This window comes from Passer domesticus, chromosome 1, assembly GCF_036417665.1.
Source record: "Passer domesticus isolate bPasDom1 chromosome 1, bPasDom1.hap1, whole genome shotgun sequence".
In the NCBI taxonomy this organism is placed as follows: Eukaryota; Metazoa; Chordata; class Aves; order Passeriformes; family Passeridae; genus Passer; species Passer domesticus.
Window position 1 is genome coordinate 84360079 of NC_087474.1, and position 24958 is coordinate 84385036.

The 24958-nt window shown below is 35.2% G+C and overlaps 1 protein-coding gene across 8 annotated transcripts in view; it reads left to right on the forward strand.

Moving 5' to 3' along the window:
• The window catches only part of CDH12 (cadherin 12), a 710660-nt gene that overhangs the window by 532082 nt on the left and 153620 nt on the right, over positions 1-24958 (forward strand). For all 8 annotated transcript variants that reach the window (XM_064427694.1, XM_064427690.1, XM_064427700.1 and 5 more), the window contains one exon: positions 24059-24474. In XM_064427694.1, coding sequence (XP_064283764.1) covers positions 24244-24474 — 231 coding nt within the window. In that variant the 5' untranslated portion in view covers positions 24059-24243. The remainder of the gene's footprint in view (positions 1-24058; positions 24475-24958) is intronic.

Below are 24958 nucleotides of genomic sequence, written 5' to 3' on the forward strand. Positions count from 1 at the left end.
AGTAATCAGCATAATTCACGCAAAAAATAGTGACAGTGATCTGCAGCATGCACAAATGGAGGCAAAAGGCCTGCTTATCATTGTACAGGTTTTGTAAAGTTTTAGTCATGAGATGTTGACAATGGCTTAGAAAAAGACACTGAAGATCATTCACCAGAGAATGACTAATTACTACCAGTTTTATCTTAATAGTAGCAATGAGTTACTTATCTGTACAACATCAAAATGTTTGTTAATTATGTGTTTTTAGTATAGAGGGAAAATTACACAATTAGTAGTGTTTATTGATTGTATATCACAATAAAATGTATCAGTGGTTCACCAAGGGAAGAAAGGAGTTCTCTCTGAGTAAAATAATGTTAATTAGTCAGTCAAGTATAGGATATAACAAGCAAACATATCTAAGGAAGCAGAAAAGGACTTATTTTACACAAAAAGCAGAGTCAGCGGATTTTCTCTGTATGTACCTGATATAGTAATTTTCTAAGAGAAATGATGATGCTGCCTGGATGCATTGGGAAATTTGATGGGAGAAGATGGCTACAGTAATGTAACATTTTGCAAAAACATAATGATTTTTGGTGGAGGCAGTAAAGCAGAGGTTCTCTCTGGCAGTACTGTCTGGGTTATAAAGTAAGGAAAATATTATAAATGCTTCTGCCATCTTAGCTGCAAGAGCATATCAGCTATATCTGGTTTTAAGAGGAGGAGAAAGAACATTCTTATTTAACATTAGATGAATAGACCAAGTTCCTCTTGTGAACACATTAAAAGTATTAAGGTTGAAGAGAGAAAAAAAAATTATAGAGCGGGAAATATGCATTTTACTTTAACTTGTATTCTATTAAGGTTATTTTTAAATGTGTTGATAACTAATTGCCACTTAGATATTATGAACATAAGAATAGGAGGAACCTAAACATTATATCTCCAGCAGGGTTTGGAGCAACCAAAAATGTGAATCTTCATTTCATCTCCATTTATTAGGCACCAGAAAAAGCAGAAAAACAGGTGTGACAACCAAGAAGCCTACTATAGTGCCTACAAATAATTTTGATTTTTCTTTCAGCTGTATATATGTCCTAGTGATTATCATGTTATTGGTAGTTAGAACATGCAGAGTAAAAGGTCAGCTTAAGTGTAGACAGTTTGTAAATTGAATAAGAAAGCCAAATTTTGATCTATGTGTAGAAGCCAAAATCAAATTAATGTTCACTATCATGGATAAGTAACACTAAAAAATATGATCAACTCATCTTGAAAATAATTGTACTTTTCAGCAAGGTACTGTAGAGCAAAAGAGTAGCATATATTAAGCAGAAGCAGAAAATTGCATGCAGTTCTATTGAGATGTAATTGTTATAAACAAAGGTTTTACAGGGAGTATTCACCACTCTCTGTAGGAGAGAGATCAATAGTATTCATGAGACAGTGCACTTGAGTAATCAAATTTCTTATTCTTTTTTACACGGAATAACTTCCCTTTGAGCACTACACAATTTAGATCAGCCACAAATTATAGGTCAGCAAATAAATTGGTGTATGTTTTCCAAATATTGAAATCAACCTGAAAAAATTGTAATGGAGTATATATTTTCTTTTTTTATTCCTTTTAATTTTTTTTTTCCCCTCTGGATGGCTTTTCTTCATTAAAACCACATTGGTTTGTGCTCTCATGGAGCACACTGAAACTGATTGTGTTTTGCATGCTCTCCTTTTGATTAACTGCGGGCATTTCAAGTTCACATGTGTGATAGACCATAAAACCAAATGCATGTTGCATGCTCTGTGCATGTGACTTGCTGCAACATGAAGGCATTGACAAGTCAGTCTTAAAAGAGTAGTCTTGGAAGCTGAGAAAAGCACTTGCTGTGCCAGGTCATGTAGCTTTTAAGTAACATGGAAACCTATTAAATGAATTTTTATTCTCAGAATACAGTTTTTGAAAATGGCATAACCTTTTAGATAAGAATCATTTGGCATTTCAGTCTATCACTTATAGCCAAGAAGGACTAAGCCAATCTTGAAGGCACATGGTTGGATTTAGTTCAAATCCTAGCTCTGCTTGCTTCCGAGGATTATTTTCAGATCCCTTTACTCTATATTCAATTCCCTCTTCGTGAAATACTGTTGCTGGTATTCATATTCTGTGAGGATCTATTAAGATGTTTTATTCATTAATGCCTAGAAAGTCATGTGCTGCATTCTGAAGAGTTTATTTATGTGATATATATGGATATATAAATGAAACAGTCCTAGTATATGTACTACTCATTATTACTTGGATCATAATTTAGTTTTTTTGGTCTTTAGAAGATTATGAAACCAATGTTTTATCTAGGAAATACACTTTTTCTTTAATGTTTAAAAGGTTTTATGTGTTTTTTGTTTACCACCATCAAATTGTGTTATAAATAACCATACTGCTATATTATAAACTCTTTATTCTTTCGTAGTTCCATAAAAGTAGGGGTTTTTTGTGGGGCCATTTTTTTGTTTCCCAAACAGGATGGAAAAAAATTGACAGCCAATTTTTGTTGCATTGTAATGAATATTTCTCTTGGTTTTCTTGCAATAAGGTTGCAATAACTGTGTCAGTTTTTGGGTTTGTTTTTTTTGGTTTTGGGTTTTTTTTAACATTCAGGATTAAAGTTAAGGAAAATGGTAGGAAAATATAAATTAACATTGTAGCTGTAAATCTTAAAGTAGAATTTCACTTGTGCCAATATTTTCTGAAGGTGTATGCTAAGTGTGTTAGACACTGGGAATTGATAAAGGAAATTAGGATTATAAAAGAAAGTGTTTCCTTTACATTGAAAGCTCTGCCAAAAAATATTACATGACAAATGTTGTTGACCTTTTTTTAAAGCACAGCATTTTGAGGAGATGCACGGAAGGACATTATACCACACCGAAAAGAAATGTTAGCAAACTCAACACGTGTTACATACATCTCCTTCCAATGCAAAACTGAATAGAGTGTTATCAAGATTTGCTTCCTCAACTGTAAACATATAGCTGAAAATTTCTCCTTTATTATACTTGTAGTGGATGCAGAAGACCATAGTATTAAGGTCAAAGAATGAAGTTGTAGTTGCCTTGTCATTGACAAGGGTTTTTAGAAGAACATTTTTACCTTTTCTGACTTCCTTCTTCTGTTCCCTTCTTCATTTTTTTCTTGTCTTTTCCCTGGTTGACTCTAAAGCTCAGAAAATATGGTTTCCAGTGTTTCAGCTTCTGAAATGAAAAATAATTTTGTAGAGTGAGTGAATACATGCTTTTGAGCAGACAAATGAACAGAACCAAAAGCATCACCAGGAAAAATAGTCCATAATGACCATTGAATGTCATGCTGTTTACCCAGGGCAATGTGTGCTCACATCCCACTGTGCTTTGCAGCTGTTCTCAATAGAAGAAACACTGACTGTCCTAAAATATGTTATCTACAGTGACCATATGCAGCAAAAGGAGTCACAGGAAATTTAGGCTTTGTAAAAAACCCTCCCAGAACTGCAACTACAATATATCCCAGAAGTAAATTTTCCCCAAATTCTTGATAAAATTATTGAAATTTGAACCATTGAGTGTGTATAATGCTTTTTCAATCTTTGTAGTATAAGAATGAGGAAAGTCAAGTATCATTTTTTTCTGGACATTAGGGACTTGAGTTCATTTCAGGTGGAACTGATGTACACTGATGCTTTTTTTTTTCTTTTAAGCTTCCCTGCAAGCCACATTTTCTTCTTCTGAAATGCCATTTAAAATGCCTGCAGGTCCTGTGAGCACAAAGGTTTGTTTTGCCATCCATATCATTGCTCTAAAATGCATTCCACAAAAGTGAAAAGAAAAGTGGCAAACTATTTGTTGAACTTTTTCAAACAATATTTTCACAAATGTTTAGCCTCTTTTTTTTTCCTGATCAGCTTTAGCAAAATAAAAGGGAGCCAGAAGACTCAGAGAAATTAATTATTAACTGACATGTTGTTGATTTCATGCCTTATGTGGATGCAAAAAAAATTAGCTTTTTCACTAACAGCCAGTCCTCTCTATTCTTTTTTTTTTTGGTGTTTGACTTTCCTTTTTCTTTTTTTCTCCTGGTTTTGTTTTGGTTTCTTTTTTTGTTGTTGTTGTTTTGGGGTTTTTTGTTTGGTTCTTTTTTTGGTGGAGGAAAGGGGTGTTTCTGCAAGCTGTGTGAATGCTACACTTTTCAGCTGTGTGTTTCTAGGCTTTTTAATAAGCCTAGATCTACTTTGATAAGCAGATTTTTGTGTCAGTTTCATTGATAAGTATCTGCATCAATGCTTTGCTTGTCTTTGGTGCTTGTCTAGGTGTCTATCTGTGTATTTGAAATACAGAATCTTTTATCCTTTTTTTAATTTTAAGATCTGACCACTGATTAGGAGAAAATGGCTTGTCAACCCCTGCAGGAAAATTTGCTGCATCCCAAATTGCTTGTTTTGTGCTTGCCTAACAACGAACTGTCGAGTCTGTTGCTGTTTATAGAGTTAAATGGCGTTACCAAAAAAAAGCAACAATACACCAGCAAAAACCATCAAAATAAACATTTTGTATCTGTTTGTCTCGTTTCCCCCATTAATTTTATTTCCTTAAAAGCCTAAAATTGTCTGTACAAAGGTAAAAAACATATCTGCCTCCATAAGAGGGTTCTGCTTTAAGCAATGTCATAACCCACCCAGGCTGTTAAAGTGACACACAAGACTTTCTTCACCCTTTTTCATCCTCTCTGAAATATTTTAGGGTAGAAGAGAAAGTGTTTAGATCCTCCGGGTGATTTCTGCTCAGCCAAGCTAATCCCATTATCCGTTAGTCATGTTTACATCAGGCTAACAGCTAATAACACGTGTGGAACTCTGTAACCATCTTTAATCTTGTTCTTCATCCAGGAGCCTGGCTTTCTCAGATTATTAATGGTGATGGCTGAGTGTCCTGTCAGGCTTCTGCTCCTGGAATTGCAAAGCGACACAAGGTCAGCCCTTTCAGGCCAGCTCTCTGGGGTGACATACGGTAATCACGTGTACCCCTCCCCCTAAGGAAAAGAGCTGACTTTCTCATACAGGGTCTCAAAATAGTCATTGTTCTCACGCAACCCATTAAAGAATTGATTTTTCCCATTCTGAAAAAGTTGGAGATAGATGTAGAGAGAATTGTGACCAAGTCTGCTGTCAGCTTGGTGGCAGGCTGTTTGCATCCAAGTGAGTCTTTTTTGTAGTAAAATTATCTTACAGAAGATTTCAGAATCCTGGTAGGCATACAGATGCCAAAGGATGCCCTCAGAATTAAATAAACCACAGATGACATACTGTGAAGAAATTACTTTTTAATTCTTTTCTGGCTGACTTAAACAATTCAGTGTACCAACTGTATTATAGAGCAATAATAATTTTGCATTAATTTGTCAAAACATTTAGGTATGAATACCTGAAGGTATGAAGGCACAATAATTTTTCCTCATTTTTTGTAGACAGCAAAAAACCCCTTAGTGTCAATATAATAATGTCAAATCACAGCTTTAACCTTAGTCTCTATAGGATAGGTGAAACTGTAACAGGGTGAAGAACTTGTTTAAGCTGTTTCTATTCAAGAGGGCAAATCTGCTCTATTGTTGCAATCAGAATGAGCAAATGTAAGCACGTCAGGCTAAGTGATCATTCTTTTCATCCTAGACTCTGTTCGAGAAGCCTTTGTCTATTGAATAAAGATGATGTGCAAGTATCCTGCCAAGTTTCAATTTGTGAAAAATAAATGAGGCCAAGAGGAGACCTTGATAAGGAACTCATAATTTATGCAGCCCTGAAATGCAAAACATTCTTAGAAGAGTGTTACTACCTGTAATTAAAACAAAACAAAACAAAAAAAACACAACAAAACCAAAACCAACCAACAAAACAAACACCCCAACCCTCCACTAAAATTATTCGGTCATGTAAGTCTGTCAAGAACGAAAAATAGCTTAGCATGTACTCTGCTCTGCAAGAGTCTCCTTTATTCATTCCAATGTAAAATCTTTCAGGTTGAAATAAGTAACCAAATCCTTATCTTAACTGACATCATATCTGCAAGCAAATAATGTTTAATTGAATACAAGGGAAAATACAAGGATGTCATAGGATCTGTGAAATTGTGGATTGTCTCTTGGTAGAAATGGAAAACAGTCTGCTAACTCAGTTAAAGTTTGACCTCATCACATTATTCTAAAGAAAAATTAAAATATGAATATGTATAATGAACTTCAAATATTTTCAGACATTTGATTTGAAAATCTAAACATAAAATCTCTTTTATTTTATAAATAAGCACAAAATCTCTTTCTTCCCCTCTTTATTTCTAAACTATCCATAGACTCATAGCATCATAGAGTCACAAAATGTTTTGGGTTGAAGGGAGACTAAAAATCTTCTAATTCATGCCTTTTACCATGTGCCGCTAGATCAACCTCTCCATCATGGCCTTGAACAATTTCCCCAGAAATGGAGCATCCACAATGTCTCTGTGAAACTTCTGCTAGTGCCTCACCACCCTTTGAGTAAAGAAATTCTTCCTAACATCCAATCTAATTCTCACCTTTTATTTTAAAATCTTTTCCCCTTGTCCCAGCTGCTAATGTAAAAAATTGCTCTAGATCTTTCCCATAAGGTCCCTTTAAATACTGGAGGGCTACTATTGAGGTGTCTCTGGAGCCTTCTCTTCTCCAGTCTGATCAAATCCAGCTCTCTCAGCCTGTGTTCATAGGAGAGTTGCTCCAGCCTTCTGATCATCTTCATGGCTTCCTCTGGACTCTCTCCAACTGGTCTATCTATGCCCTCCTTGTGCTGGGGACCCTAAATCTGAATGCTGCACTCCAGGTGTGGTCTCACCAGAGCAGAGCAGAGGGTCAGAATGACCTCCCTTGCCTTGCTGACCACACTGCAGGATAAGATTGGCTTCCTGGGCTTCAAGCACACACTGTTGGCTCATCCTTTTGTCTACATGAACCCTACTCTGAAGACCTGCTTTCAATTAGTTATTTTTCAGTAATTTCTGGGATTGCCCTGATCTAGGTGCAGCAACTTGCACTTGGTCCTGTTGAACCCTGTGAGTTTCTCACCATCACAGCTCTCTTCTTATTTGGTCAGGAGCCTCTGGACAACATCCCACCCTTCAGCTGTGTCAGCTGCATCACTCAGCTTGGTTTCATCTGCCAGCATTCTGAGGGTGTGTTTGATCTCACTGTCTATGTAATTGAGGAAGATATTAATGAATATCGGTCTTAAGAAAGAGTTGGTTTTTTGTTGGTGTTTTTTTTGTTGTTGTTGTTTCTTGTTTTTATTTTTTTGTTGGTGGTGGTTTTTTTTGGTTTTTGGTTTGGTTTGGTTTGGTTTTTTACAGAATGAAATGTAATCAGTTTAACATAATTATCTTTGTTACTTCCCTTTCCTGAGTCAGAAGCACTGGAGTATGGGGAACAGTGGTTTGGTAAGAGAGAAATCCTAATTGGTCTTGTGGCCTTTGACTCAAAGCAAGGACTTTCTGTTACTGCCTATAATGGGGAAAGGTGGGAGGAGAACACAAGTGACAAAAGTGGCTGAAGAAAGGGAAGCCAAGCTTACAGGCCCCATGGAGGTTGGTTTGCAAGCCTTGAGAGCTTGAGCAGGTGCAAGAGCACGGGCCTGTCAGGAAACTTTGTGTTGACAGAAGGATGGAAATTCATGCAAATAAGTCCTTCTTGTCACAGCTTAACATTTGATAGATGAAAATTATGCTGATTTTATAGAATTAAACTGTCATTTTATGGAGAGAATTATTTAGAACTGCTGGGTTATAAAATTCAATCATGTGTACGTAAGTAAGGCTGACTTCAAAATCTTTACCTCTGAGTCCTTGCTCTTCCTGCTGGCTTCCAGGAACACCGTGGCCTCCTTTGCATAACTCTTTCTGTGGCTCAATTTCCTCTGCCTGTAACTGCTGGATTTCTGTAGTCTCCAGCTCATAAGGTCATTGCCTATCATAGGGACATAGATTTTACCTCTCTGCTAATATGAAATATTAAACCATCTGGGCAGGCTTCTGGCTTTTGTTTTATGTTGAAAATTACTTTTATAATTTCCTGTGTCTGCTTTACAGGATAGCACCTTTTAATCTTCTCTTTTTCACTTCTATTTGTACCTCCAACAAATGATATCTCCAATTGGAATATATTCCATTTAATTTATGACAGCAGTGATTTCAGGATGCAGGGCTATTGCTGCACTTTTTTTTTTTTGTGTTTTTTTTTTTTTTTGTTTTTTTTTCACTGTTTTTGTTCAAAAAGTTTTTTTGGAGCTTTTTTGATTAAAGGGCAGTGGAAAAAAATTACTATACAACACTACAACATACTGTTTTTATGAGAGGCCTTACCTTAGAGTGCTTCATTAAATGGAGAACAGGTTTTGCTTTTTTTCATTTTTTGCTTAGGAAACCCTTTGTGAACAGACTTTGTTTTACAATTGTTCTGGATTTGAATTTAGGATTGATCGAAAAAACTGATAATTCCAAAAGAGAAGGTATATGTGTTTCAATTTGTTTGTTTCTTTAATTACAAATGAAGTGCAATTTACAAAGAGATGGCATTTCAAAATACCATATGAAATGAATTGAATTTTTTTTTTAATCATAAGGTCAATATATTTTGTTCATTTTTGAATATTTTTATTTCAAAATTTTTTATTCTAAGTTGTTTTTTATATCTGAAAATACTTTGAAAAGGTCTGAATTTAAAAGGACTTTTCAAAAATATTTCCTCATTTCTCAAATAATTTTTCTTTAGTTTTACCTGATTTGATTTAGTTTAGCCGACAACAGCATTTCTGATAGAAGTTTTTCACGTAAGTTATCAGTCATATTTACCTTTCATTAAAAAATGGAAAGACAATTCAGATCTAAAAGTTTAAAAAAGAAAGAGCTTCCCATTTTACAAAGTTTCCTACTTCATATAATCCTAATCTAAATCTAATTCCATTATTGAGTCTGTACATGCCTCTTTTATTTTCCCTCTGTTTCCTACAATCTAAAAAGGAAAACTAAAAACTAAAGCAGTATCAGAAGAGAAAATGTCATGGAAGGGTGTATGAAAAGATTAGACATTTAAAATGGTTGTCTTTTCAACTTCTGTCATGTTTTCGTTTGCAATTTCTCATCTCCTTAAAGTCTCAGTAAGTGTCCAATTCTATTTTTCACAGCTTGAAAGTTTTCTGGCCTTCTTAGATGTGCTGTACTTTTTGAGTGCTGCGGTAAGAATTTGGCAAACAAGGACTATTTCTCTTATTAATTCCTTACTTTGAAGGAAAGCAAAATGTATTCTAGCATCTCTTGTGCTTGCAATTTATTTATTTAGTCTTACATTTTCATCACATTATTCCTCCCCCACTGCCCTCTGTAACCTCAAGAAGCTTTTGGGACACAAATAGGATTAATTTTATTTCTTTTATCAGATTTACATCTATAGTTCCAGTTTTGACAAGAGAAAATTTAAAAATAAAGTATGGAATGTAAAAGTGCTGCAGTAAGTGCTGTCAATTTGAGAAATAAATGTCACTGGTACGCAGTCAAAATCAGAAAATGCATTTGCATTTTGAGTAGGGAGATTATACTCTTTGGGATAATGCATTATATTTGGGATTTTTTCAGCAGAAGAATATATTTAATATTCTTATTTTTTCTTCTAAGCACTGGACCACTGCTCTTTGTAGAAAATGGAAGATATACCAAGTGTCTACTTTGTTTCTTTTTTACTGGCAAACAGCAACTTTCTTGGAGCCCTTACGGTAGGGAAAGGAAGCTGCATCTTAAAAACATTTGAGGAAGTCATATTATTGGCAGTGTCCCTCATGAATCCTTTTTCTTTAGGTAACCTAGGTGTGGAAAGGATTTTTTGCATTTTATTGGGAAGATTAATTCATATTATTCAGCAGAAAATATACTTGGTGTTTTTCTGAGAATTTACCACACTTAGGCGTGCCTGTAAGGAATAAACCATTTTCTTAGGTATATATAAATATGCCTCTCTGTGTCCTACTATTTATGCATACATATACACACAGAATAAAAAATAAAGGGATATTTGCTGTCCTGAATTTTTTGTCCTGCAGACCAAAACAAATGTAGCTGTCATGAAAGCTTTGTTTTGGTATCATAAGAATGACCGAACATTGTATTATTTTTGAAATAAGTTGAAGAAACTTAGTTTTACCTTGATTTTTTAGATTTCTTAAAAGAAAAGAAATCACTAAGACAAATTGCAATACTTGAGTTTGGCTTTGCTCTGAGAAATTTTTATTTTAAAATTTTATTTTAAAATAAAATAAAATTTTATCTTATTAAATTTTTTAATTATTTTTTTTAAAGTGGTTAAATGCTTAACCTTTGCAGAACAAAAGGGATGTGTGGGAGGTCAAACTTTGTTACCTCCCATGGGCCAAAAGGCTCATCAACTCTGAAAGACAATTAAAAGTCTTAGATTTGCTGAAAATTCTTGAAAAAACTAGTGGTCTTCAAAATCAGACTGGTATCAGTTTGGTCTGCCTGTTTCAGAGGTGGCATCAAACAGGAAACATGAACTAAATCATCAAGGATGCTGTAATTTTTCCATTCCTCACACAAGCAAACAAATTCTGAGTTTTAACAAGGCATATAGTCCAACTTCCCGTACAAGCTGATCATGAAAAGATATATTGTGCTCTATGCTAATATGTATCCAAAGCTTGCCCTAGTTTTCAAAGTGCTTGGCACACATGACCTCTGAAGCAGACCTCTTTAATTCACGTGTCTAACTACAAACTTAATGTCTTGTTTTAACATGCTGTTATATTTTAATGACAAAGTCTCATCTCCTCTCTTTTCCCTTTGCTCTTTTCTAAATACTGTTTCTAAAATTGATGAAGAGAAAAAACAACCACAAAGAGAGCGAGATGGGGAAGGTGATTAATTAGTGAGTAATAAAGGGGTGACTTGATTGATGTGTTGACATGGTGGAATGCTGCTGCAGTATTTTGTTCTTCATTTTTGCAACTTGAGCCAGTATGACAACCGAGATGCTACACAGTGGCTGACACTCATCTGTGGATTTAGGGGCAATTAGAAATTCCCTGCACCTCATCTGCAGGTTTTCTTATGTAACGGTAAGGTGATTATTTCTCAGTAATAGCAAAATATTAAAGTCTCTGTAACCTGTCTGAAAATGCTCATTTGCATAATTATTTTTCAGCTTGTTTCTGAACAAAGGCTGAGTAAGTCAGCCTTTTTCATTGATTAGCTGAGAGCCATTTTAGCTACCTTATTAAGAAATAATCACAACAATTCTTTCTGCTCTGATTGTGTGCTGCTGCCCAGCCAGGCTGCCAACTATTGCTCCATATGCTAACTAGTTAAATATTTAATTATAATTAGCGATGCTTGAATACCATAAAGATGGCTAACACAGGTAACAAAGAACTACAGCCTTTTTACTGAGCAAGAAAGAGCCTTCAGGAGGCATAGTACTTCATGGTTGTGGAGGTTATGTATCATAGCGAATTAGTAGCTCATTCTGTGCTAATGACAAACCTGAATCTTGGAACCTTGTTTTTCCTTCTTGTTTCCTTTGGGGACAGTAAATTTGTTTCTGCACCTTCCATTATTATGCAAGTAAATTCTATAGAAACCTCATGATATTTACTCAAACAACAGTAGAAGGATAGCCCCCTTCTTCAGCAATATCAAAACATAGTTAAGAGTCTCAAGTTTGTGATCTTAGTGCCAGTCCAGGTTTTGAACTGCTCAACAGAGATTCTATTTCACATATATCAGACGAGAGGTATGTCTGGCTCCTGTCTGTCTCTCTCTTCCTTTGGTCTTCACATGAAATTCTGTCTCTGGGTCTGAACAAAGCAGGTAAATAGGTGGAAACCCATCTGGTGGTTTAGCAGATGCTGAGAAACAAGAGTTGCAAGTGGTGAATCAATGGAAAATTCTTAGTCACAGGAGTTTTCTGCATTATGCTTTGTCTGAAAAAACAAAGGAGCCGTAAAGCCAATAGTGGTTGATATAATCTAAAAAGTATGATTTTATTCCATTTCCACATTGCAGGGTTTGGGTTTAAATGCTCTTTAATGCCACAAACCATATAAAAATATGCATGCGTATCAAAAGGGGTAAAACCAAAGAATTGGTTTTGTTCTTTTTCAAATGGAAAATAAGACTCTTCCTGGGGATAAAACTCTCCCAGGAATTTCAAAAGCTCTAACATCAGAGAAAGTTTTAGCTAGTGAGGTAAAGTTATAAAGTCATTTCAGTTGGAATTTTCATAAGCAATAAGATTTTACTGTCTTTTATATCATCAATAGCTTTTAATATAACACTCAGCAAAGCAAACACTTGATTTCATGGTGAATTAATTGTTCTCTTTATATGTTTGAATGATCTGTCATAATATGATGAGAAATACTTTTACTATTTCTATTAGAGAATAATAAGAAACAGAGTAAATTTGTAAATTGTTAGAGATATAAGGAAATTAATTTACAAATATATTTTTTAAAGCTCACTGTGCAAACTGAGTTGTCTCTACTTATTTATGAAAATTTTCCAGGTAAATATTCTGTCACTTAACAAGATTTTTTCATTAAAAAGACAAAAATTTTGTTCATTATGTTTATGATAAATTGTGACCATTACCATTAAAATTTAGATCTTCATGCAAAAAAAAATCCATATAAATATTTTAGATGTCAGAGGTGAGCTCCTCTTTTTGTCCTTTACATTAAAATCTTGTATTTCAAATAGCTTTTATTTTGCATATTTAATATGTGTTGAGTATCTGCATGTGTATTGGTATTGCTTGCAATTCTTTAGACTACACAGTTAAGTTGCTTCTTGAAAGCATTCTAAGGGTTTCACCGGGCATTTGAAGTCAGCAGTGTTTCTGAAAAATCAAAATACTTTATTTTTGAACACGGAATATAGACCTATATTTTGGGCTTTCTTGTTAACAAATGTAGTAACTAATAATAAGAAGAGACTCATTTATAAGGATGAAATTGGGAATTTAATTGAAAAATTAAACAAATCTTCTCTAAAAGTTCTTGGGACTGTCAAAGGCTCCTTTCCTAGCGGGAAGAGGGTTTGAAAAATAATAGGGTTTATTTCAACTCACTTACCGTCTTAGTGTAAACAAAAGTTATCTTCAAGAAGAGACTTGATCATAGTGCTTGTGGGTGAGGTTTTGAAATTCCAGGAAAGCAGGAAGTACCTGCTGCTCATGTATGGACCAAAGATTTGCTCTCAGTGATGGAGAGCACTTCAGCAATCAGTACATACACAAATCCGTGGGGCCTAAGGCATCAACCTCACCTAAGCCCTCAGGTAAATAATAAAGCCCTTTAATGCCTCGAAACCATTTCCAAATACATGCAAGACAAGAAGGTGACTGAGAGAAGTCAGTATGGATTTACAAAGGAGAAATCATGCTTAACCAACCTGGTAGCTTCCTATAATGAGGCGATTGGCTTGGTGGATGAGGGCCGTGTAGTGAATGTAGTCTTTAAAACAGCTTTTCACATCGGCTGCAAACAATCTCATAGAGAAACTGCTAAAGTTAAGTGGACAGTGAGGTGCATCAAAAACTTGCAGAATGGCCAGGCCATTGAAACAGGTCACCCTGTGGGGTTGTGTAGTCTCCATCTATAGAAAAAACCTGTTTCGCCTATGTAGCTACAGCTAATTCTTATAGCTGATCCTGACTGAGCTGGGGGTTTGGACCAGATGAGTTCCAGCAGTCCCATCCAATCTCAACCATTCTGTGTTTCTGTGATTCTGTGATCAGAGGAACTACACAGTGGGTCATACTTGACCGCAGATCAGAGGTTGCATAGATGGAAACATATTTTTTTTCCACAAAATTAGTAGCCTTCCTTACAGCTTAGTCTTAGGCCCAGTACTCCATTTCTACCAGGACAAAATGTGTGTCTGGGCTGTGTCATCTAGTAAGGTTAATTCACTAGTCTTAGGGAAATATTTGATTTAGGTTGCTCCAGACTAAATGTGTCAATCTTTCTACCTTGAGACCTGAAGGTATTTTTTTAGTACAGCAGGACAGTGCCCTTAGCGATTACAATATGTCTGATTGATTGGCTGCAATCTATTATACTGCAGGTATGACATTATCCTCTTGCCATAATGCTGTTCTTTCTGAGTTCAGCTGAGGTGCAATTTCATCAGGACTATTTAAGCACTTCATTTCACTGAGCTTAACCTTAAAAAGACATTATTGATTTCCTATCTAAACCACAGTTTTGCAGACTGAAATAACTAGAAAATTTCTGTTTGTTATAAAAAAATAAAATATGCATTATATGCAATAAACAAGCTGCTCATTACATGTCTTGAGGTAAGTTACATAAATCATAAACCACCTAGCTACTATATAGTTATATTTTTTCTGTAGCATAGAAGGAGCTCAGACCAAACTAAAGGAAAAACCTTTCTTAAGTTGCAAACAAAAAAGAAAAAGTAACCACTGCCTTTTCTAAAGAATGAGGACATTGACTATAATAGTTTATGAAAAATATGTGCTTTGTTTTAATTAATACTCATTTAATTATTGAAGTCATTCAAAGCAGGGTGTTAAGGCTGAAACATAGTAAGATGAAATGGTTTCTATTCTAAGTTAAATCAGTGCTAACTGAAAGTAGTTATTGACCCATTATGGATATTTTTATTTTAAAAAAAGACATGTTTTTGAAATTGTAAGCTTTCAAGTGTTGATGAGGTTTTGTATTTCATATTTAAATTTGTCTATTTCCTATATTTTCTGTGAATCTGTGAGATTGAGCATGTATGTATATATGAACAATGAAACAGACAAAATCATATTTGCCTTTAAGTTATTAAATTATAGCAGATACACTCATGAATGATATTATGAAAATATATTCACCCCAGTTAATAAAGATCCATGTGTACCATATGGGGGGAAAAAAGTACCAATAATTTATGTTGCTGAGTGTGAGTGTTACAAGACATGTTTCTTTCTAATGCATTATTTTCTTGTCTTTTTAATTTGAAACTTACAAAGGCAAGAAAGAATCTAAAAGGAAAATTGTTTTCACCAATAAGATTTGTATTTATTTCTGTAGACAGGACAGATAGACCTGCAGTAGTGAGTGTCACTTTATTTCCTTGAACACCACCTCATCTATTGTCTGTGCTTGGCCATAATTGCTGAAATTCACAGCAGGCATCTGTTACAAAATTACTCAATTCATTACTCTTAAATTTGTGAAATGAGCAATCATACACAAGGGACATGAGGATTTATACAGATGAAATTGAGGCACAAATATTATTTAATCTTCTCTTAGAAGTTGTACACAAAATGTCTCCTGGCTGCTTTTAGCATCTCTGAGTTTAATCACTGGCTTAGTTTGGGAGCACTTTCACATTGACTGGCAAATAGAGGGTTTTACTTGAGTGAAAGGTTTCTTGAAGAGAGACACACAGCTATTCACACACAGATTTGGTATTTGGTGAGTCTTCATTAAATACATCCAGTTCTGAAAAACCAAATACAAATGAGGATTACTTTGGCTGAAGTTATTTGTAGATGACTGTACTCTCTAGTTAGAGTAGCCATTGCCAGTCTAACTACAGTGTGCCTCAGTTGCTCTAATGACCTTATATTCCCATGCAGTAATGATGAGCAAAACAAAGAAAAAATTTAAATAATCAAAATAGAAGCCCTAGCATTATTATTTCTGATACTTTAAAATCCATGAAGGTTTTGATGTATTTGATTTTTTTTTCAGTTTATTGTTGGTCAGAAAAGAGATATAGTCTTGCCAGTAAATGTAGGTAGGGTGAAAACAAGCCAAAATGAGTTGTGAAAAGACATAAATTACCAAGCATAAGAGTTATTTTTATTGAGCCTTGGAGAAAGCCCAGAATAAAGTAGGTGACTCCAGAATACTGAGAGGTCTGTGCTGATATTCTCACAGTTCAGAAAATTGATGGGTTATCTCTCACCCCTGTTGTCTCTGGGACTACCTGTTAAAATTCACAAGATTAATGGCTAGAAACCTGTTGGACACAACACCTGTCTGTCATGTTTTCCTGAGGATGGTATCATCCTCTGAAATGATATAATTCATTGCCGTTAGAACAAATCTATTAACCTTTCAGAAGAGTGAAAGTCTAAAAGTTGGACTATGGATTTCCATAATCTACTAGAGAAAGGAATATTGGAGATTAAACACCTTTTAATACTATCTTGATGGAGACAAAGACGTTTAAATCTACTTTATAGTAGTTGCAATAATGGACAAGAGGAGACCCATATTTTCAGTTTTAAATGTCTGAGGTTATACATCAAGCTGATATTAAGCAATAATTGCACCATTATATACACAACACACAAACAAATGCCTGAAAGACCTCACTTCGAAATTTCTATCTTTGAGTTAGTTCTCTAATTTAGTGTATTTTCTTAGTCTTTCTGACACCAGAAACCATAATTAATACTTTCAAATTTTTTATAATCAGGTTCTGACCAATAGCAGAAAATCTTTTAATAATGAGATCTTAACTAAAGACTGTTTGCAATCTGGTAGAATTCTTGACAGGTTCAGAAAAACAGAAATATCCCAAGGATTAAGAAAATAATGTTAAAGAGTACATTAAAATATGCTCACACACATTTCAATATCTCATGTTACATACAAAATTATAAATATATTTGAGCTGCAGCCTCAGATTTGTCAATTATTGCTTTATATATATTGCTAATGTGTTGAAATGTTTTGATTTTATTTCCCTTTCCCTCCTTTCCCCCGTCTCATATATTTATTCAAAAAGTGTAGAATGAGTAGAATGAAGGATTGTTTCCTGATTGTCCATGCTTTAGCATTGACATTGACAGATTCCTAGCAGAAATGAAAATATTTGTAATTTATCAAAAATAAAGATTCTAGACTATTGACAAAGTAGGTATAGATTGACCATGGGACTTTTCTGAGTCAAGCCTGTCACAAGAGAGAACAAAAATGAAATTGATGACTGCTTCATCATCGGACCATATTTGTAAAGGAAACTTTGTTCGTTTTGGAAACAGTTTGTTTCTTTCTTTTAACTGATGATTAAATTGCAGAGTTGCATTATGCATTTACAGAGTAGTACTGGCCTGAATTTGAATCTCAGCAAAATATAGATTAATTATTAACCTGGAGTGAAAGTGAAATTTCGTTTTACCTGAGTTTACTTTCAAGAGTTCAATGAGTTGCAGAGATTTGTGCATTTACTGATGTATTTACATTTTATAATGAAAGTTCCAGTCCTTTTTTTTTTTAACAATTTCCCTCATATTCTTATGCATGTTTGTGAATTAGAAGTGATAATTTCCCTGGTAGAGGATGATGGCTCAGTCATAAATGATCTTCTGTAAGTGTTACTAATGATGACAAACGTGACACAATATGTATAAATAGTTGCATGCAGGACCAGTTAATTATTTTGCCCTCAGAATGTTTTTACCTTGCGCTTCATAAGCCCCAGCATTGTAAAGCTACACTGGTTTTGGAAGTATGTAGTATCTGATTGTGTTATGTTACCAAACTCCCTAAAGTCATAATTTTTTTATATAATAGAAAACCAATTATTAAAACATACCTGAAAAGCAAGAATAATTTTATTGTTGTAAGACTTAGAAATGTCAGCCATAATTAGACTCCTCTCCAATGTTAGAAATTTCATAAATATGTTTACTGGGTATTGATAGAATATAACACATGTTTTTTGTCTTGTAATATATCTTTGTGGCAACCTTCCCATGGATGTACTTACAAGGACAATCACGCTCAAAGACAGGGGACATCATTCTCATCTCACTTTGGTTTTATGCCAGTTAAAATTCGATGGAGTAGTCCAGATTCATAGATGGTGTTACTCTGTTGGCACAACTAACATTAGAATCAATCTCTTAGCTAGTATGCAAAATACATCTCTGCAGAGAACAATTGAATAGGGAGAGAAAGTGGCTTTGGCAATCAAATCCAAAAATCATAGCCGTAACCAAAATGATATTATTCTTGCCAAGTTAAATTATTAGTAACTTCATAATAAGCAAAATATTTGACAATAAATAGTTGGATTTGGGGGCTTTTGTAAGAGAATTTGACAAAAGTGAGCTAAAATCACTTTATTGCAGGGGAAATGCTTCCATCTCTTTGTTGTTTAGTAGTCTACAGAGTATAGTTCTTGTCCGTATGAAGACATATATCTTCCAGAAATACCAAGATTCAGCTTCCATATGTTTACTTTCTGCATATATTTCTCACATTAAATCAGAATGCTCTTATCACTTATCTACAGAATATTTGGGATTAGCTTAGGTGATTTTGGTTTCTGTTCCATCTCTTAATCAGCAATTTCATATAAACCACCTCTGAAGCAATGGGACTGAGATTCAGATTTTCAGCCTTGTGAGGATTCAATTTAAATAGAGAGCCTGCCTAGGCTTCTGTACTGGTTTTGGCTGGGACAGAGTTAATTCTCTTCACAGTTGCTGGTATGGGGCAGTGGTTTTGGATTTGTGCTGGAAACAGCACTGATAACACAGGGATCTTTTACTGATCACTGATCCGTGCTCACACAGAGTAAAGGCCTTTTCTGTTTCTCACACCAACCCACCAGCACACATGTGGGGATGCACAGGAATCTGGGAGGGGACACAGCCAGGACAGCTGATCCCAAATGACCAAAGAAATGTTCCATTACATATGGAGTCATGCACAACAATAAATTAGGGGGAAGGCTGGGAGCTGCTGCTTGGGGACTGGCTGGGCATTGATTCACTGGTGGTGCCCAATTATTTTCATTTGTATTTATTGGTGTTTATTTCTCTCACTCAGTTATTTTACTTTTCAGAGCAATATTATTATTATTGTTATTAATATTATTAATATTTTAATGATATTTCAGTTATTAAACTGTTCTTATCTGAACCCTCAAGTTTTCCCACTTTTATTCATCCAGTTCTCTTACCTCAGCCTCCTGTCTGAGGGAGTGAGTGAGCAGCTGTGTGGTGCTTGGTTGCTGACAGATGTTAAACTAGGACAGTTTATACAGGTTATTGAATCTCACACAAAGGGAGATAAAGGAATAACTGGTTTGGATGATGTTAAGACTCCAGCAGGTAGAAACACTGATATTGTTTTTTCCCCATGACAGTTACCTGGCATGGATTCCAGATGTTATTCTTGCCAAGTTGTTATAGTAGCTGCAGAGGTGGGACCTGCTTAATCTGTTGAAAGTTTTCTAACTTGTAGGATGGACAGATTGACAAATTAAAGTCTTTGCTAGTTTGTGGTTTGTGATCTGTTTAATTGTAATCTCCCTCTTAACCCCTCTTTTGATATTATCAAGTAGGTCCCGTGCTAACTGAAAAGACCAGGTAGAAAATGGAATAATTACTTTCATTTACAAGGTATCTAGATTGGTTGTGAAGCTCAGGAAAGTCAAACTCACAAAGAAATGTGGTAATTTAGAGTCTAATCTAATGGGATTTGTTTAATTAAATGACTTTGAGGATATCCACCTAACTGATTTGTTTAAACTCAGAGAAAGATTTACCATATTGCTTTTACCTATTCTTTAACCAGAAGATATATAATCTCAAATATTTTAGTAGTTAATTTTAATAGATACCAAAAGCATGGACTTGTTTTTTCTGCCGTTTTCTTTCTTTCTTATTCCAAGATACCGCAGAGAAACAAGATTACATGGTCAGCTAATACAGCATATTCATAGTTATAGATGTTATCTGGCTTTCCTGCTGGTGGGATCAACCATCTTACAGTATCGCCAAGCTTTTTCAAACCTCTTTATGGGTAGGAAGATGGTTGCTCTACATTAGCTCTTATTTCACGTGAGCTAAAGCATTCTCTGTGCTGATAGATTTATGGTTAAGGTGGCTGCAGAAATGTTCCCACCATCAGTGCATAATGGATACTTTGTCAGTAAGCAATTTGCCTCCATTCATGGAGGTTCAACTACCAGCCTTGCTGGACTGGTCACAGTTTCGAGTGCATCATGGAGCTTTAGTGTTTTCTGCTTGTCTGGGTGTGACAGTAGTGCATTTGTAGTCTGATCCAAGTAGATACATTGTACAGGTCTGCACCGATTTTGGCTGGGATGGAATGAATTTTCTTCATAATAGTCAGTATGGGGCTGTGTTCTGAATTTTCCAGAAAATCTCCTGAAAAAAACACCAGAGTAGATAGCATGGGGTTGTTTTAGCTATTGTTGAGCAGTGCTTATGTATTCAAAGCCTTTTCTGCACGTCACCCCAGCTCACCAGTGTGTGCGTGAGCAAGAAGTTGGGAGGGGAGACAGTCAGGACAGCTGATCCCGATTCCTTCCTGACTGAAGGAATATTCCAGACCATATGGCATCATGGACAGCATATAGAGCTGGGGGGCGGGGGAGAAGAAGAAGAAAAGTTATAATGTTTGGAATGATGGCATTTGTCTTCCCAAGACGCCACTATGTATTATGGAGCTCTGCTTTCCCAAAAAAGACTGAAAATCTGCCTGCCAATGGGAAATGAGTAAATAAACTTATTTCCTTTCCTTGCATTTGCAGCATTTGCTTTATTTATTAAACTCTTTTTAGTTCAACCCATGAGTTTCCTCATTTTTATCTTTTTGATTCTCTTCTTCACTGGGTGTAGGTGAATGAGCAGCTGGGTGGGGCTGAATTGCTGTCTGGGATTAAACCATGACAAGATCAAAGATCATTTAAAGTTTCTTTTCAAATACTTCTCTACATGAGGCCTTATGTGCGTACTAGTGATTGCAGAGAATCTGTGGCTGTTGTCTCAACAAGGGACAACCTTTGCCAAGCTTGGTGAGGTGATTTGTGCCTGCTGTACCATTGATTAAGGGTTGTTGCAGCAGCAATGGCATGCATAAATTTTGTATTCCAAAAGCATTTCTTTGCTCAGGCTCTTTAGATTAATGGCAGTATAGTCCACGTCAGAATCAAAATTCTTGCAGGAGCACCATTTATATCATTTATACCATGTATTTTGTTATTCCCAATAAATAATTTTAGGAGTGATATTTTATTCATCATTTGCATTTCATGAGTTTCTAAGCCTGTAGTTTGGGGGACACAGTAAATATGATCAAGATTTCATAATAATTGTGTATTAAAATACTGTCCATGCTTGCTGTTGGGTCATTTATTTCCCTTCATCAAACTGGGGAAATGAATAAATGTAATCACAGGTTATAAAAGCATATGTGGGACTAAATTCATACAGGGTATCACTTTGAAGCTCTCTTTAGGGGTTAATTAGATCATGCATAATGGTACTTAAATTCTTACAAGATAGTTTGAAGAAATTAGTAACAACAGCTCATATTGAAAAAACCCCAAGATCTAAGAAAAATCTGACCATCTGTACTTCTCTAATATATAAGAAAGAGATGCAATGAGGGTGCATGTCTGTTCACAACTCTCTCATTGGATATTTCTTTATGAGCATCACTGGAAATAATGCCATAAAAATTTAGGAAAATATAGTGCCTTCATTATGGTCAATTGTTCTGACAAATCTTTGTCTCCTAGTTGCCTTAGTAGTTTTCTGATCAGAGGTACATAAGGTATCAATGAATATTTGACAATAGAAAAGCACTAGGACGGGTTTTGACATAGTTTAAAAAGAAAATGCAAAACAACAAGCACAGACTAAAAGAAAAAAAAAAGATATATATTAGCCTTTGAATTCCTGTACAAGTTCCAGCGGTGCTATAAAACAAATTCTATCAGAAAAAGCCTCCTGCAAAGCCAGCAATGAAATTATGGGGAAGAAGAAGCTATTGGGGAAGAACCTTCTGCCTCAGTTTCCTATGGCACAAATGTTACAGAATAGCAAGCTGGAGTGATTCTTTCAAGTGACAAAGTATGAGAGTCTCAATTATTTGCCTTGCTGAGGTTTAAATTTAAAAAATAAAATAAAAAAAAAGAATAAAAATTGAAAGTAATTCTTCACATTGAACTCTTTTGCTGCTGATGAGGGCATCTGTGCTACAATCCTGTACTGCAACATCCATTAGCCTCCCATTTTTTCTCTGACCCTCCCATTCATCATCTTTTGAAGCTGTAGGAAATGAAGAAAGCACTGGCATTGCTCTTTCCTGACTCTGCAGTAGGCGTTCTGGGAGGCTGTCTGGGAGACCAATGGAGAAGGGGTTAAAGTGCTCTGTGTCTTGCACTTGGTTACTAACCTTCCAGCCAAGGGGGAATTGCTCTCCTTTCATTGAAGTCTTTCAATCTCTTTGCATTACTTTTGGTGCTGTATAACATTTTAAAAGCTCCCTGACTGACAGACATGGCCGGAGGCAGAGCTCTGCTGGGAGAACTGCAATGTACAGAGTCTTCTCAGCAAAGAGAAGTGGTATGGCAATTAAATTGACTACAACATGATTTTGGCATTTCTGAAGCAGTACAGACTATCCCACCCCTTTTTTTTAATATATTTGTTTCTACTTCCCATCTGTGTCTGGGCAATTCAAAAGGATATGTTGAGTTGGTTTTATTTTTTGCTATGTTTTATGATTACTATGATTTTGCTGTAAAAACGAGGCATGCACTCTGCAGCCATGGATCAGGGGAGGCAAAAAAGTTTGGAAATCTTGGAACTGAATTATGGATGAACACAGTCGGAACGTGATGTTATATACCACTGAATGCATTAAAAAAAGCAGCAGAAAATCGCATATGAACAGTTCAGTGAAAAATAAATTCATACCAAATATATTGAATGCGGATCTCTGCTGTTAGGTCGTGTCTTAAGGTTCCTGTGCTGGAATAAGTCCATAGACTGCAAATGATTGTGCAAGTAAGAAGTTTTTACTCATTGCACAAAATAGTATTTTGCTGTAGATGAAAAACATTGAAATGTTTGAACATAAATTAGAAAAACTTTTATTTAAATGATGCTGAGCAGATGGGAGTTCTTTCCTCATCTTTTATCATTTCTGAAGGTAGAATTAAAACACTCAGTAGATACCTTTCACCAGGTTTTTTACTTTCTTTTTTATTAAGACCTAAAATGTAGCCTTTCATATCTGAACAGGAAATCTCACCTAAATTTAGCATAGGAAATAGTTATTCTTCTAGGATGTTTATTTTTATTTTTTCTTTTTTAAGACTTGTTAAATTTTCCAGGTTGCTGATTATAAATTCTTTCTCTTTAAACACATCAGCATGTACCCAACAAATAAGAATTTCTATGCTATTTATTTTTATGGATCGTAAAATATTATTCATAAGGAAAATATAACCTTTGGCAGTATTTGAAAAGGAAAAATATATATGGTTAAGTAATTTATTATTCTTTTTTGAGGTCTATATCATGTCATTGCTTTTTAAGCAGAACTCTATTGATTTCCTAGAAACCGATGCTTAAAAATCAATGACACAATACGACCCTAACAAAGTGGTGAATTCCATAGCACTATAAATTGTATTTTTTTTTTAATGTAAAATTCATCTATCTTAAGTCCTATAGGTAGCTATTTTTTTTATACATGGCAACCAGCACACTCTAGAGAAGACTTCAAGAAGCTTTTCGTGGCAGAGAAAGTGAGCAAAGGGTCCTGCTCTGCACAGTAAGGTGAAAGAGTGGATCCCCTGTTCTTCAGTATTTCATTTGTAAAACTTTTTTGAGGAAAAGATTTTTGAGTAAAATTTGAGTAAAACTAAAATAAAACAGAGTAAACATTTTTAATATCACTGATGGGAAACAGGTTTGTTTGATACCTGATCCTAAAACAAATACTACAAGTAATGCTAAGCAGAGCAAGAGTGAAGTCATAACTACACAATGTTCTAGGGCAGCTCAGTGCTACAATGAAAATAGCTATCTCTTTTAAACTGTGATTCTTAATATTTTTCTCTGTCTCTAGAAACTAACTAGGTGTGAACATTTTGATGAATGTTTCAGTGTAATCCTATGTAATTTGATGTTGCATGTAAATCTCTTTTATAGGTCCCTATAGATGGAATTTATTGCGGCAAATACCTTGTCATCAGAAGGATTAATGCCTGCATTAGCATTTCTGCAATAAAATCAGAAGCTAAGTGGTGAAGGCCACAGACACCTCAAACCTGGATTCCTCTGCTCAGCATTAAGTGCTGGAATTTTTATTACTTGTGGTAGAGAAGCCATTGCCAATGCTCACAAGGAACTGCTTATCCCTGCTTCTCTGGGTCCTGTTTGATGGAGGTCTCCTAACACCACTGCATCCACAAGCACAAGAGATTTTAGAAGCACAGCCAAGAGAAAATGTTGTTCCAGTGCCAGGGAGGAGATCATCTGCCCAGCGAGTTAAACGAGGCTGGGTGTGGAATCAATTTTTTGTGCTGGAGGAGTACATGGGCTCTGAACCTCAGTATGTGGGAAAGGTAATTTTTACTATTTCTTTGAAAGTTCAAATGATACAGAGAAGTAGTATAATGTATTATAATTGTGCACCTGTTTCTGGTGGGACAGGACAAATCTTCAACTGGCAGTAGCTCCCTCTGCTCATAGCTTTTACCATCCAGCGTTTCCTGTAGTCACTATATGCTTTCTGTCTTTGCATGTTTGTCTTATTTCCCTGTTCTTGCTTTTTATATTAAACAAAAACAACAGCAGCAACAATAATAAAACAAACAAAATAAGAGAATTCTGATGTAAGTCTGTATCTTACAACTAATTTTAATTGAGACTACTGTGGTAGCATATTTGATTTTTAGAAACAAACATTGTTCTGATGTCAAGAGATAAGATATAAACTTTAAACCTCAAGCTCAGAATGAACAGTCATTCCTGTGATTGATATGGTTATTCCAAGTGTGTTTTCAGCTAATGAAGATGCATCCTTTTTGGTCTGTTGTCTTATGTCTC